The following is a 12,235-nucleotide window of genomic DNA, read 5'->3' as shown; positions in this document are numbered from 1 at the left end:
AGAGGATTGCATTGCAGCTTAATACAACTGAAACCGCTTTAGATAAAAGCTCCAGTCAAAAGCTAAATTATTATATTATGATATGACTGACAGCTTGTGAGTATCATCGTTTGCTATGGAAGAACACTACACTAGGAAATCACGTAAAAGTGTGATTTTAACATAAATGCATTCAAAGAAATTCAACACTGGTGCAGTGTATTCTGGGAAATGATGTTCTTCCATCCTGGTTCACAAAAGTTAGAATTTGTAAATATGATGAATATATAAACTAAATAAAACTTACTGGTTTGTGTATGAAGCATAAACAGTTAAAAATATTTTAAACATTATTAAACAGAATATTAAAACTTACATTAAAATGTGCTTATCTAGATAAAAATGACAGTTGACAGTTTTAAAAGTCTTTTTGAAGATTGATACATTTGAAAAAAAAAATTTAAATGAGCTTTTTTAGCTGAAAATTACACTTTAATTTCAATTCATTAAGCAATTTAGCATCCTGTTTGCAACCTCAATTCATAATCAGAAATTGATTGACCGATTTGAAAATTAAATTAGCGATTCTAAACCCTGTTTGTAACCTCAATACTTATGCAGATATTAAATTGCAGTTTGCAAGACATTGTCAATTCAATTCTGAATGGCCAGAGTAAAACAAATCTCCATCAGGAGCTGGATTACAGGGAGAACAGGGAACAGGGAATTACTCCACGTACAAAGTACCCTGCCAAAATAAATAAATAAATAAAGGCTGATCTTGTATTCTGCAAACCAAAGCAGTATTGAAGGCATTTTCAGAGCTCTGCATCTTTTGAAGTGCACTGGTTGGTGGGGTTTTCTCTAATGCGAGTGGTTTCTCCATGAAGACTTGTTCGCATCTCACAGGAGTCCGATTTAAGCAGGTTTTAATTCCGTCTCTTAAAAGAGGAGAGCCACAGGTGCAATGATAACAGTGTCTGCACAGCGGGAAAGCCGGAGATGAACGTAAGGCCCCCTGTGAGAGAAATTCCCAGCGGCCCTTGAGAGCCCCAGGCAGATGGTAAGAAGAAACAGCCCTAAATCCAACACAAAGCCAGAGGTTTTACTTCCAGGAACGCTCTCTTCTACACATTTCCATATGGACATCCTCAGGAATAAACCGCTCGGCTCCGGATAATGAGTCCTGTATTTCTGCACTCATTAGTGACTCCCAGACTCCAGCGCTTTAGCCTGCGACACTAACCTGACGCCCCACTCATTTAGCTTTGACTCTCCGTTAGCCAAGCAGCTAATTAGCCACACTGCTTTCTCTTGGCAAACCTTCGGCCCTGCTCACCACAGGCTAAATCTCCATTAGCCACGAGGCTAATCAACGCCGCCAAGCTTTGATAGCGCGGGGACCGAGTCATTAGCGTGGCTCACTTGAGTCCGTGCAGGCAGATGGAGCTTATAGCGAGAGATTGGGTCTCAAGGTGTTGGGTTTACAGTATGGCCATATTGCCTTTGTTTACCTTTTGTGATGTCTTATGCATGCACTCAGAACCTTGTAGTGCTTCAAGCAATCACAGCTGTGCGTGGTCCATTAATACAATACAAAACAAGATTTTCTTTTTTAAAGTTGTAAATAAGCTAATGATTATTGGAGTGCATGTTCAAGAAAATACTATTTCATTTTGTCAACTTCAAGCAATTTCTGAGTGAAAACTGCTTTCTTGTGAAGAAAAACAAGTGAGAATTTGCTGAAAATGTACCCAACCCTCGGGCCATTCAAGATGTAGATGAGTTTGTTTCTTCATCAGATTTGGAGATATGTAGAATTACATCGCTGTCTCAGCAGTGGATCCTCTGCAGTGAATGGGTGCCGTCAGAATGAGAGTCCAAACAGCTGATAAAAACATCACAATAATCCACAAGTAATCTACACCACTCCAGTCCATCAGTTAATGACTTGAGAAGTGAAAAGATGCGCGTTTGTAAGAAACAAATTCATCATTAACGCATTTTTAACTCATCCTCTTTCCATATTATTAATTACTGAACTTCAAACCTTTGTTTCCGGGAAAAATATGAGTCCATAATCCATAACCTTTCCATCGGTTTATTTTTTATTTAGAGCGGTTTTGTTTTTGTTTTGTTCTTGATCTGAGCATATTTCTCTCCTGATTCAGACAAGTTGATTTGAGAAAGCAATATTATGATTATGTATTTTATCCAGAAAGCAATGTTTTGAAGTTACAAAAGTCTCAATGATGGATTTGTTTCTTACAAACACGCAGCTTTTCACTTCACGAGTCATTAACTGATGGACTAGTGTGGTGTGGATTATTGTGATGTTTTTATCAGCTGTTTTGACTCTCATTCTGACGGCACCCATTCACCGCAGAGCATCCATTTAGGTGCAAGTGATGTGATGTTACATTTCAGCAAATCTCTCATTTTATCTTTTAAGAATGTTTAGGTATTTATAATAGAAATCGAGACAAAACTACTGACTAAGAAACGATGCCAGCTTGGTTAGTAGTAATTAGACAAATGTCTCTAGTTGTCCATATCGGGTTTGCATCCTATATCTCTCCGCCTCCTATGTACAATAACTGTGAGCTAATTACTGTGCTGATCTGGCACACACAAACCTGGCAGCCTCCGAGAACAATAATCCTGCTATCAGAGAGCATGATGGGAAGTGAGCGAGGGGCCACAGACCATGTTGTATGTAATTTATACAGCTCAGCGGCAGTCTGTGCTGTAATTAACATCATCTTTTCGACAGAGCCACCAGCCGACACCAGCCCAAACAAACGAGCGCTGTTTAAAGCAGCTTTCCTGGCCAGCCTGCTGCTGACAGCTCATTAAGATGATTGAGATGATGAGAAGGAAGCAGATCGCCGTGTGTGTGTGTGTGTGTGTGTGTGAGTCCATAGTCATCTTATTTACCCTAAAGGTAAGTTCACCACATCATCTGTAGAGAACAGTTCATGTAATTCAGATATTCGGAAAGTGGGAACATTTCTCTCACATCTCTCTCCTACACTGCAAAAAACTCAGCATATTTGTCTTGTTTTCCATTACAAATATATCCTCATTCTTAAATAAACATGAATATGAACTCACGATACTAAGTACTGTTTTCTGAAATAAACTAATAAACAGATCTTCACAATTAAGAGAGTTCATGCTTAAAAGACAAGTCTCCTGCCAATGAGGAAAGAAAAATGAACTTAATTCAAAGGGAAAACAAGATTATTTTTCTTACCCCATCGGCAGACTTTTTCTTATTCTCCGGTTTCAAACTTATTTATTTTGTGCAGAAAACAAGACCTGATATTTTAAGTAATGATAGAAATTAATTAGTATAAATTACTTTTTTAGAATTGAAATGACTTGATAAGTAATTTTGCTTCTCAAGTAAATGTAACCTGCAGTGGAAAACAAGACAAAAATATCGAGCAGGAAAATCTTTTTTTTTTTTTATCTTTGCAGTGAAGTATCTAAATATTTATTATCTGAAATTATTATCTTATTAACAACAGAAATGACTGACAGAAAATAGGATGAATCCTTTAAGTGAATGTGACAAGGGAAGAAAGATTTTGCCGTTTTGTATTTTCAGTTTAAGTTCACATTCACTGTTTTTTTTTTTGTATTTTAAAACTTTATGCAAACAGTTCAAATTGGATTATAAATTTGTCTTTTTCCATGGGAAGAGATTTGTAGAAATGTTGCATTTCATCACTTTCTCATCAATTAATCCTCAGCAGTGAATGGGTGCCGTCAGAATGAGAGTCGAAACAGCTGATAAAAACATCACAATAATCCCCAAGTCATCCACACCACTCCAGTCCGTCAGTTAATGTCTGGAGAAGTGAAAAGTTGCGTGTTTATTAGAAACAAATCTATCATTAAGGCATTTGATGAATTTGGATTATTGTGATGTTTTTATCAGCTGTTTGGACTTTCATTCTGACGGCACCCATTCACTGCTGAGCAAATGATGTAATGCTACATTTCTCCAAATCTGATAAAGAAACTCAGCTACATCTCGGATGGTCTGAAGGTGAATACATTTTCATTTTTGTGTCAACTTTTCCTTTAAAGAGCATGAATCTCCAGGCGATGAAACCAAGAAAGAAGCTGCTGGATGAAACGAAACATGGAAGTTGTCAAACTCACCCCAAATATCTGCCGTAAGTCCGGGTCCCGGAAACGGAAGGGGATGTTGGAGACGTGTAGCCGTTTGGGCTGCTGTTTTTCCGTGGACTCTAAATGAAGCAGGGAAACTTCTGTCTGCGTCACGTCTTCTGTCTGTCCGAGCAAAACAAAGACAAGAGAGACATCCGTTCATCAGTGTCTCCAGGTTAGACTCGCAATGAAAGAAGAGAGAGAGAGTAAGAAGAAAAGAAGAGATCAAGGAAAGTAAGTTAGCATACTCTTCACTAAACAGACGTTGAGTTATTGTGGCCTACCTGAGGTCACACATCTACTATAGGATTATTAATCTCCACCTGTTACTGTCTGAGGAGCCCACACACACCAGATATACTGACACACACACACACACACGCACACACACTCCTGCTCTCCGAGGCCATTGGCTTGATGTTTCCATCGTTATGTTGATGAGCCGCCACAAATGAAACTTCAGACGTGTTTGACAGATGTTTTCTCTCTCCGCTAGCTCAGTCGAGCAGAACGACACACACACACACACACACACACACACGCTTACAGCAGCATGTCATCAAAATGTCATCACTGAGGTAACAAATGTTCAGATTCATTCAGACACACAACCTCTACAAATCTCCCCAGAGCATCATGGGCTTCATCAAAACATTAACACAGCACCAATATTATTGCTTCAGCTCGTGACGGAGACACACACACACACACACACACACACACACACACACACACACAGACACACACGCAGTCAGATCTACAAGTACTTTCGTGGATCTCATGAAAACACGAATATATCCTCTATGATATATTGCATTATTCTCTGAAAAACTCTTTTGCTGCAGGTCTCAAAGGTCGCAGCATTATTATAGTAAACTAAAAGCATAAAAAAGGTTTTGTCCCTTGAATAAAATAACAATTAAATTAACTAAATTACTAAATTAATTAATTTTAAATAAAAGAAAAAAATATATTTTTTAACTTTATTTCAGCATTTCTCTAAACAAAATACTAAAATAAAAAGCAATAAAAACTAAAGCCTACTGATATATTAGTTATACATACACACTACAAAAAAATTATAAAAAAATGTAAAAAAAAAAACACAGAACAAAATTACTTAAATGAAATTAAAATAAAAAATAAAATCAAAACCAACTAAAACTGTCAGTAAAAAATATAATCTAAATAATACTAAAATAACATTGGTCACCAAAAAAAAAAAAAAAAAAAGAGAGAACTAAAGGATAAATCACATAAAAGCCTTATTTTAAGACTATTGCAATGCACTGACAAAAAAAGGCAATAAACTATTTTTTACCCCCCAAATCTCATTACTGTAATGCATCTGTTTGTTTATAGTTTTCAGTGATGTTTCTCATTATATTCTCATTGCTGTAATAGAGTCATTTTCAATGTTAATGTTCTAAAAATAACTGTTATATGTTTTTATTTATTTTAATTTTTGTATTTTTTTAAATCAGCAACTTAATGACATATAAAAAAATACTACAGATGCTGTAATTTAAATAACATAATGTATACATTTTTCCTTCTGCATTACAGACATGAGAAACGGTGGAATGTGTTTGAACGTCATGATGATAATGTTCCAAAAATGAATATCTTACATTTTCTTTTGATTTGAGGGTCAAACATGAGCTGTTTCATGACATCCCCCTTGTGGATCTCTTTCCTCTCTTCTTCATGTGAGACACAGGCTGCTGCTGGTGATTTGTGATCACACGTATGATCATGCAGACACATGCAGTACATCATACATCACACACACACACACACACACTCAGCGTGCTGCTCCGCTGTAGGGAGGAGTGTGATGCATCGTTCTCATTAATCACCCCAGCATCATCATCATCACCGGCGTAACGACCGTCGGCTTTATTGTTGTCATTATGATAATCACTGTTCCGGCAGTAACGAGGCTGGTTTGTGCTCTTTTATCGCTCTCGCCCTCGCTCTGACACGCTCTGTTCTCACTGACAGCTGTCTGATTCAATCGCTGTGCCCGTGTGTTTCTGGGGCCGCAGGTGAAGACAGGGCCACCGACCCGCTCCTCCCCTCACGCCCTCACTGCACCCTGGGTAATGACAGGAGACTCGCCCCCTCCCCATGAGGACAGAGCTTAAGATCACACGGTGACTCATGCTTTATCTTTTTAATATTGTTGTAAGCATAATTCTTACTAAATATGATTAGATTTAAGCTTAACAAGAAAAAAAAATCTGATCTTTCATCTGTCAATACAACAAATTTAATCTTAAATACTTAGATTTTAATAAACAATACAATAAATTACAAAAATATATAAAAAGAGAAAATGCATGTGTGTTCATATATATATATATATATACATATATATATATATATATATATATATATATATATACACACACACATACATACACACACACACACACCATTAAATGATTTTAAATCTATAAAATGTATTTATTTGTAATAATTAGTTTTTCTTTTTGCAAGCATAAAACTCACTAATATAATAAGATTAATTCCTAACAAGAAATACTAAACCAGTTCGCTAACAGGGTATTGGATTTCAATCAGTTTGATAACCTAATTATAGAAATTATAAAATAAAAAATATAAATCTAAAAATATAGAAATATCAAATTTAATTTGTTTAATTTATATTAATCTATTAATTAATATAATCTATTTATTGATAATAACGTTAGTATTGTTGTAAGCATAAACACCTCTAAATAGTGGTACATTACACCAAAACACTCCTAATAATACCTGTCCTCTGAAAATAAATAAATCAATATTTCACAAGATTTTTATTAATTTGAATGCATTTATTAAATTATTAAAATACATTTGCAATAATTTTGATCATTAAATAAATTACATAAATTATAAAAAAATAATACTGTAATCAATTTTGTTTATTTATTTATTGGTTTGCGTGTGTGTTTTTCTTGTTTTAAGTGTAAATCTCATTAAATATTGTTACATCTATGCTTAGTTCAAGAAAAACTAAAATATAAATCTGACAACAGGGAAAATATAAATAACTAGAATAAATAACTGAAATGCTCAATAATATATCCTCTTTTGGCTATTAACATTTTTAATTATACAAATTATTAATATATATATATATATCCACTTACAGATGCTCCGGGACACACAGGTTCATCAGACGAAGTTCGAGTGGCATAGTGTGAAACCCTTATTCTCAATGCATGCTTGCGGTCTTATTGCTTGAATGATTCATCAGTGCATGTTATTCCAAAAAGTGTCAAAAAATGACCCACCTTTTAAAAAATGGCTGTTTTTTTTTTATTTAAGAACGTTTGGATATTTGCACCGGAAAACAAGACACAAATAATGAGGGGGAACCCTTTTTGAGTGGTGTGTTTGACGCACCGGTGCTGTGCTGCTGATGGCTGGCGTGTTGCTGTCGCCGTTGACCAGATCGCTGTGAGTCTGAGCCGGCGTGTAGAGCGTCAGGCCGTGATCCGGGACGCGGCTCTGTCCTGCGTAGTCTTGCGTGGGAAGCGCGGTGAACTCGGCGGGGATGCCGTTCTGCGGGGGATGTGTGAACTGCGGGGTGTAAGTCTGGGCCATCGCGTCCACCGGATTGCTGGCCTCCTGGTTACCCTGCAAATGAAAGCATACATTAAACCCCTGTGGCTTTCACATATGAGCAGTGCTGGGTATCTGATTACAACTCATGTAGCACGTGCAGTCAGATTACAAAAAATGTTGGATGTCTTGTAATTAGACTATATTACATTTTACAACAATAATCCCAATTAAATAAACACGTAAGGTCAAAAGTAATCCGAGAGTAATCCGAGAGTAATCCGAGAGTAATCCAAAAGTAATCCAAAAGTAATCCAAAAGTAATCCGAGAGTAATTCGAGAATAAATCAGAGAGTAATCCAAAGCAATCCGAAAGTAATCCAAAAGTACTCAGATTACATTACCTTAAATGAGTAATCTAGATTACATTACTGACTGTAATTGTCATAATGTAACTACAGTTTGTAAGTAATCTGCCCAGCACTGGCTGTATGATCAATCCCAATCTGCTGTGAGGCGTTTTTATCTGCGCCTCTGACGGGCCGATGGCGGAATACAGCCGCCACGCACATCAAATAAGACCAGAAAACCACGATCCTGTCTCATGGAGGATTACAGACATGCTTGATCATTACTAATGAACAGACTCTGTGTTGCAGAAGCCGCTCGGAGGACCAGAGGACACTGGGATTTTCCAGTCAGCCTCCTTTATGATGTTTTGACTGAGAGCTTTGATTTTCCTGACAGGTTGCTAATGCTAACAGCGCTCAGACGCATCTTCGCATAAACACTTTCAGATTGTACAGATCATATATATATATATATATATATACAACTTTTTTATTTATTTAGAGAACTCATGTTCAAATGTATCAAATCTGATCATCGGGCTTTTGAGGAAGGTTTCCAGAAAATACCATATTAGTGCATGTGAAATGATCTTCACAAGCCTCCAAAACATCTCAAATCTCATCTTTTGAGGAATGTTTATTGTCTCTCAGTCATCATTATATTGCATTGCATTATATGGTTTAAACAATTACATTATATATATTTAATTATATGTAGAATATCATGTTATGACTTCAAAACAATATTAATATGCTGGGAGATTTGAAAAATTATGCTTTTGAATGTTCGCATCGCACATATCCCGCTTTATATCTATGGGTTTGAACCCCGTGTAGCCACAGTTCGTCAATATATAGAAGTTGAATTGACACGATTGCATCAGAAAAATGCTTTTTTGTATCAAATTTGCATTTGTTAACACTATCGGGTAGATTAGGGTTTGAGTTTGGTGTGGCATTTTTCGACAGTCCCCAGATATCTGAATTCTGAGCCGCCACAATACATACAAGAAGCAACTTAATAAAAACACAGCAATACGTACCTATTTCAATTTAATACAAGCGTGTTAGCGCATTTAACCTGTGTTTTAGCTCCACTCAGTGGACATTTCTCTTTGAAACCGCTGCGAAAGTTGCAGTAAGGTAGCTACGTATAACGTGAATTTTTATGAGAACAGATTGAAAAAACAAAACAAAACGCTAACTACATTACATTAGGGTGACCATACATCCTCTTTTCCTCAGACGTGTCTTTTTGCACCTTAAAAATGCATCAGTATTTTCTAAATCGGCCAAAAAGTTCGGGATTCTGCTTTTTCTTTCGTCAGTCGTCATTCATTGTGTGCATTTTTTGCTAACTATGTATCTATTTAGAGCCCAATAACATAGTTGTGAATGCGTTCGTCAAGTATTAAGGCCACACCAAGCCCAGAGTTGCCAACATTTCCGTTAATACAGAGGGAAGATATCATCAGTAAGGGAAGTCATCTTTCACTACTGCAGGTAAGAGTGTTAAATAGATAAAAACATTTTACATTTAAGTAACTTAAGAGTATTCTTAACCTTATAAAACGTATATTGCTATGAAAGACCACAACTGTCCCTTGTTTAAGTTTTTTAAATATTTTATTTTATTTATTTATTTAAATATTTATTTTACTTCAAGTAATACATTTTTTTTTTTTTTAACCCTGAAATAAAGTTTAGTTTAAGCTGTATGTAAATATGGAAAATAAGTAGTGGGAACACACAAATACTAACAAAAAGTCTTAATTTATGCCATTAAAATACAGAATTGTGCAAAGTTAACAAAAAATTGTGAGAAAAAAAGTCATAATAGCAAAAACAAAAGTTAGAATCATGAGACAAACTCAGAAATGTCAAACAAATTCCAAAATTGTGAGAAAAAAGGTGAGAATTGTGAGATAAAAAGTCACAACTATCATTTTTACTTCACATTGTGTGTCAGAAACAAGCTTCCAGTCCTGAAAGTGACCAAAATGACCTTTTTAGCACACGTAAAAACTTTCATGATGCAACGGAAAACACAGTACAAAGCAGCCATGAGTTTCAAAGCAGCGAAACACACACACACACACACACACACACACACACACACACACACACACACACAGAGGCTCGCTTCGAGTCACACAGGGAGAAGAAGGAGCTTATTAGTGAAACACAGAGCTGTGCTCGCTGCCGTGTGTGATCTCCAGTGCGCTCTGAAGTGCGTGACAAACATGTTTTCTGAGGGCAGATGAAGCAGATGAGAAGAAATGAGGCTGATAAATCAGAGGAGACTCGGAGAGAGCTTCAAACACCACGAGTCCTGCCCCGATGCCCTCACATCCCTCTCCATCACACAGACACCTCACTCCAGACTGAGCTCAGCTTCTCTGGCTCCAACCACATCACATTTACACATTAATAACACGTGACCGCCCACATTTACATTAACAGATAATCAGTATTCAGCCACCTGAGCCGTCCTGATGACCACCAGGGTAAACTACATGAATACACCGATCTGATCCAAATATTCGGTTTTTGTAAAAAGTGAAATTTACCATTACATGCTGCATTTATTTGATAAAAAAAAATACTGTAAATACAGTAAAATTCTGAAATATTATTACAACAAAATAAGTCAAATAAGTAAACTGATGAATATAAACTTTTTGGTGAAAAGAATAGAACAGCATTTGTTGAGAATAGACTGAATGCTTCTTAACCACAAATAAGTTTTAAAATAAAATGTTAATTTATTTATTTTAACAGTAGTGTAATTTACACACAGACATGTCTTTTTTTCCACTAAATTCCAGCTGAAGGTTAGGAGGAGAAACAAACGGTAGGGTAGCAGGAAGCACTGCTGATTTCCAGTAAAGTGACTGGGCAGCTCACGAGTGATTCCTCCAATCACAGCCCAACAACACTCTGTCCATCGCCTGATGTTTATTACTCTTCATTCGGTGCGGCTGAGAGCGCCGCTGTGTCGTTTTTACACCTCATTTGTGAGAGAATACATTTGGCAAAACAAACAGCTTGTGTGTGCTCCGTCTCAGCAGTTCCCCGTCTGCCGAAAGCATCACAACCCTCCACGTCTCAGCACCTGTCTGGACCTCAGATACTGACCTGCACGAGTGAGAGAAATCTGCCGAGACAGGAAAGATGTCCTGGCCGAAAGCTGGCCAATAGTGAACTTGGTCTCATATTTCTCCTGAATTTAATTAAGTCACTATAGTCAGTTTTAGTTTTATTTATATACTAATTTATATATATATAATACTGATATAATGCTAATATATGTATACACACACCACCCAAAACATTTTTAACATCACAGTGTTGAGTTTTGCTCAAGTGTTATTTTAGTGTTTACTAATATTTTACTTACCCTCTATTGTTATATATATATGTTATATATATATATATATATATATATATATATATATATATATATATATATATATATATATGTTATATATATATGTTATATATGTTATATATATATATATATATATATATATATATATATATATATATATATATATATATATATATATATATATATATATATATATATATATATATATATATATATATATATATATAAATTATGTTTTATTTCAGTCTTCAGTCAACACTGAGGTGCTTTTATTTAGTTTTTGATAGGGTAAAGAACAGACCCGGTCCGTCTGAGCCCGATCAGTTGTCACAACCAAATTACAATCATAATCTAATTACATTTTCTGTGTAATATTTAGCATTTATTTCTATTTCAGCTTTCCAAAAACAATCTTAATAGCCTTAATTCTAGTAAGTCTTAGCTCTTTAGAAGATGTCAGATCAATTTGTTATTGATAAATCTCTATTTTCTGCATTAAACGGGTGTGTACGGTATCACACACATACAAAGTTTGGTGTTGTGCCACTCAGATGAAGCCTAAATGTGTGTGTGTGTGTGTGTGTGATGTGGGAGTTTGGAGCATGGCAGTAATGGTCTAGAGCAGCATCTGCGGCCCATTCGTCCTCCGAGACCCAGAACTGAAAGTGTCTTAATAAAGCAAAAAGACAGAAGATCATTTTAAGCTCTTATGACACACGGCGAGGCGGCCTGTGACTCTCAGCGGACCACACACACTACA

General features: G+C 36.0%; 1 protein-coding gene across 2 annotated transcripts in view; it reads right to left on the bottom strand.

The window, feature by feature from the left end:
* The window catches only part of LOC127941750 (RNA binding protein fox-1 homolog 3), a 110,224-nt gene that overhangs the window by 21,844 nt on the left and 76,145 nt on the right, over positions 1 to 12,235 (bottom strand). For both annotated transcript variants that reach the window (XM_052537123.1, XM_052537132.1), the window contains exons 3-4: positions 7,576 to 7,809; positions 4,153 to 4,284 (exon numbers count right to left, since the gene is read on the bottom strand). In XM_052537123.1, the coding sequence (XP_052393083.1) occupies positions 4,153 to 4,284; positions 7,576 to 7,809 (366 nt within the window). The remainder of the gene's footprint in view (positions 1 to 4,152; positions 4,285 to 7,575; positions 7,810 to 12,235) is intronic.

This window comes from Carassius gibelio, chromosome A3 (assembly GCF_023724105.1).
Source record: "Carassius gibelio isolate Cgi1373 ecotype wild population from Czech Republic chromosome A3, carGib1.2-hapl.c, whole genome shotgun sequence".
NCBI lineage: Eukaryota > Metazoa > Chordata > Actinopteri > Cypriniformes > Cyprinidae > Carassius > Carassius gibelio.
The sequence above is the reverse complement of the archived record's forward strand: the minus strand, read 5'-3'. Positions and strand labels throughout refer to the sequence as shown.